The sequence below is a fragment of the Phytophthora parasitica genome (assembly GCF_000247585.1).
Source record: "Phytophthora parasitica INRA-310 unplaced genomic scaffold supercont2.8, whole genome shotgun sequence".
Taxonomy (NCBI): Eukaryota; Oomycota; class Peronosporomycetes; order Peronosporales; family Peronosporaceae; genus Phytophthora; species Phytophthora nicotianae.
The window spans coordinates 1,414,482-1,417,937 of record NW_008648994.1 but is presented as its reverse complement, the minus strand read 5'-3'; the positions used below and the strand labels follow the sequence as shown (position 1 = coordinate 1,417,937).

Here is a 3,456-nt window from a genome sequence, read left to right as displayed (position 1 = left end):
ACTGGTCGACAAATGCTCTAAAAATATTATTAAAAAAGTATTAGACAGACTGTAAAACCTATTGTAGTCAAAGAACCGCAGTACCTTCAATTGGTAGTGGAGCTATTTCTCGCAGGTAAAATGAAAGCAACTCTTGCTCCCCAACAAAAAAAAGTCAACACCTTCCGGCCTTTGAGGCTAGCACCTGGACGAACATAGCGATAAAAAGAATCACTCGCACTACGAGGCGGTGGCATGTGATACCACCCGTCCGAACGAAGCTCCCTCCATACAGTCTTAAAAATGTAGAGTTGCCAATCTTGTCTTCGCTCACTTATTGGGTAGCAACTGCGCTTTCTGCCGATGACTTCCCGTTCTTTTCGATGGACCAGCAAGCGCACTATCTTGCTTCGAGATCCCATACTGTCAGTCCAGGATAGAGAGAGAGAGAGAGAGAGAGAGAGAGAGAGAGAGAGATGGGAGAGGGTGGTTGTCAGGCTGTCGTCGAATTGTAGACAATAAAGTTTTACAGACGCATCAGCTTACAGTTGAAATATATCTGTCAAAAAAAAGTTTGATCACTTTCTGTTATCTATTCATTCATAAAATGCATGGATTAGTGGTAGTCCGAGTTGGATACAGACCTCGAATTTAAAGGAACATTTTAGCCAACCGCAACGAGGCAACCCTGACTACCTTTACAAGCCCGAATCCAAAGGGGAACTAATAACAAGCGATCTTGAGGGGTCACTGCGCGAAAATGCCAACGCGAAGTCGTAGGTACTGGATCCTAGCCGCCTTACGACGAGTATGGGCGAACAAACTGACGCTGATTGCTGACGATGGTGACTCCAGCGAGGAGGAAGAGGAGCAGGAGCTGATGATGCTGTACTTCGTGCTTAACTCCAAGCGGTATCTTTCACGCCGCGAGCGATTCGAGAGACCAGAGTTTCGGGTTGAATACTATCTTACAGGCATGTCGGACGAGAACTTCCGCCTCAATTTCCGGATGAACAGGCAGTATTTTACCGCTGTGTGCCAGCTCATCACCAACCATGACGTATTCCGCTCTGTGCCGGGTAAATAGCCTCGAATGGGCGTTGAAATCCACTTGATGGCCCTGTTAAAGATGCTTGGTTCTTTGGACGGCTACGGCCTATCAGCTGACTTCCTTTCGGTTGGCAGTCATACCCCAGCATCCCTGCTGGCTCGGCGAGCTATGGAGGCCTTACCCAGCTATAAGAACGCTGTTATATGCTGGCCTGACGCGGCAGAACGTCGTGAGCTTGCTGCAAGAATCGAGAATGTTTCAGGATTTCCTAGCTGTGTTGGATTAATCGACGGTACGATATTTCGTCCTCAAAAGCATGGAGAGGACTACTATTCGCAGAAGGCTTCGTACGTAATTAATGGATTGGTAGTCTCTGATGATAAGTGTCGTATTCGCTACGAAAATGTTGGGTGGCCCGGCTCCTCACACGACAACTGGGTGTGGCGTAATTGCGAACTTGCAAGGAACAGAGAGCATTACTTTAACATGAACGAGTATCTGCTCGGTGATTCCGTCTATCAGCCATCTAACGTGATGGTTTCTTCGTACAAGACAATTCGGGTGGTCAGCTATCGACAAAGGAGGAAGGCTTCAACTCGCAGCTTGCTAAAATCCGTATTCGTGTAGAGCATTGTATCGGCATGTTGAAAGAACGATTCCCGTTGCTTAAAGCTTTGCGGTGCAGACTCCGAAACAAAAAAAGAGATGCAATACACTATTCAGCTTATTCGGCCCGCAATGATTTTACACAATATGGCCATCGGTGACCCGATGCCTGACGACTGGGTTGTACGAGAGAGTGATGACGACGAATGGGCTGACAAACTGCCGCAGTCCTCGAGGAATAGTGATCAGCGCCGCGCTTATCTTCGCGACTCCATATTCGACCTCAAAAATTAGCCGGCAAATCTGGCTGACACGTCCATGGGATGTAGTGGTAGCATGAGGTCAACATCTTGCTGAGGAATTCCATCATCCTGCAGCTTTTTCCTGGCAAGTAGTAGTTGAACGACACTCTCGCGTTTTGCTTTCTCCAGTTGAATTTTCTTCAAGGCTAGATCGACGTCTGCCTGGGCTTGCTCTCGTAGATTTTTTGCCTCTTTCAAAGTCAGTTCTCTCTCCTTCAAAGCTTGCTTGCGTGCTTTGTTCTCGAAAGCACGTTCGTGCTGACTTTCACGAGATGCGAAGATTTTTGTCTGCTGCAGCAGCAGCTCTTCCACTGGGTCCATTTTGGCTGCTTGTTAGGTTCGTTGTCAGTTTGGAGCGCCATCGCCCGCTTTTCTCCACTTGTAGCGATGATACCGCGCTCCTCTATCTCATCAGAGGTCATCTCCGGACGGGCCGACGGGCGATCAGTCATGACGTCCTTCAACTCGTAGTAGTAAGCGCAACGTCGTAAGATTTCGGCGCGTAGAGTAGTCTCGTTTGTGATACCTTGCCCTGTGCACGCCAGAAAATCTTCAATTTTTCGAAACCCTGGCTCCAACTGGTTAATTATCTCCCTCATCCCAGCCGTATCTCGATGGAGCAGTTTGGCTTTGTGTAGATCTGCTACAATCTCCTTAAGGAGCGCCTCCTTCGTCTTTCCGTTGGTGCGATCAGATCCGCGCCATTTGTCGTAGTTACCCTGCGTTGTGAGCCAGTTTAGCACAAGTCGAATCGACGTCTTGCCCTCGATCACAGCATCTTTATCCCAGAAGACAGACTTCTTCTTCCCAGAGCGGTTTTTCGACCGGGGTTTGGCTGCAACGACGGTCTGAGCATTCCCCAGCTCGGAGAAGTTCTCTGCCTCCTCGGCAGACGCTACATATTGCACAGAGCCATCGCTGACCTTGCGGTTGTCGTCACGAGCCATGCTACTTCCGCGTGGTGATCGTCTAGCGTCTTTTAGACTGTCTTTTGGGATCCAAACGATCTTACCCCTGCTCTTGAGTTGGGGTAAGTTCTCTTGGAATCCAAGAGAGCCCTAGCCAATGAAAACGCGGCATGGACATTTTGATTGGGTAAAATTCTTTTGGATTCGCATCTGTATCCAACTCTGACTACCACTATTAGGCTACCTATTCCAAACAATTTTCAAATTTTTTACACGCATTGTATTGTATGTACTATAGATATATCGATGCGGAGCACTTTATGTCGCGAGAACTACATGGGTTTCATACTCGCCCACCGCACAGCCCATGTCATAGAATCACGGTGTAGAGGTCATACTACACAATATATAGGTAAGTGCCGATGCTAGTAGGATCATAAGGCTCCGTCTCTTTGGGGGTGGCTGTTGATCACAACAGAAACACTTGATCGCCTGCGCAAACAACGGCATAGCATTACTTTATCAAGACTTGTTATCAGCTGAGTAGACTGTCGCTACGTATAACTCCAACCAAACCGAAGATATGCCTACTAATTAACTCTGCAATGTG

General features: G+C 47.9%; 3 protein-coding genes across 3 annotated transcripts in view; 1 reads left to right on the top strand and 2 right to left on the bottom strand.

Annotated features, from left to right (window-relative positions):
• Positions 1 to 739: 739 nt before the first annotated feature.
• PPTG_05999 (hypothetical protein) lies at positions 740 to 1,206 on the top strand (the record flags this gene model as incomplete). Its single annotated transcript, XM_008899747.1, has 1 exon — positions 740 to 1,206. The coding sequence occupies one exon, from the start codon at positions 740 to 742 to the stop codon at positions 1,064 to 1,066; it is 327 nt and encodes a 108-aa protein (XP_008897995.1). The 3' UTR covers positions 1,067 to 1,206.
• A 526-nt stretch (positions 1,207 to 1,732) lies between these two features.
• PPTG_05998 (hypothetical protein) lies at positions 1,733 to 2,943 on the bottom strand. Its single transcript, XM_008899746.1, has one exon. The coding sequence runs from the start codon at positions 2,883 to 2,885 to the stop codon at positions 2,154 to 2,156; it is 732 nt and encodes a 243-aa protein (XP_008897994.1). The 5' UTR covers positions 2,886 to 2,943; the 3' UTR covers positions 1,733 to 2,153.
• Positions 2,944 to 3,280: 337 nt separating this feature from the next.
• The window catches only part of PPTG_05997 (hypothetical protein), a gene marked incomplete at both ends in the record, with an annotated part of 3,310 nt that continues 3,134 nt past the window's right edge, over positions 3,281 to 3,456 (bottom strand). Inside the window, one exon of the mRNA XM_008899745.1 lies at positions 3,281 to 3,338. Within this exon, the coding sequence (XP_008897993.1) occupies positions 3,281 to 3,338 (58 nt within the window). The remainder of the gene's footprint in view (positions 3,339 to 3,456) is intronic.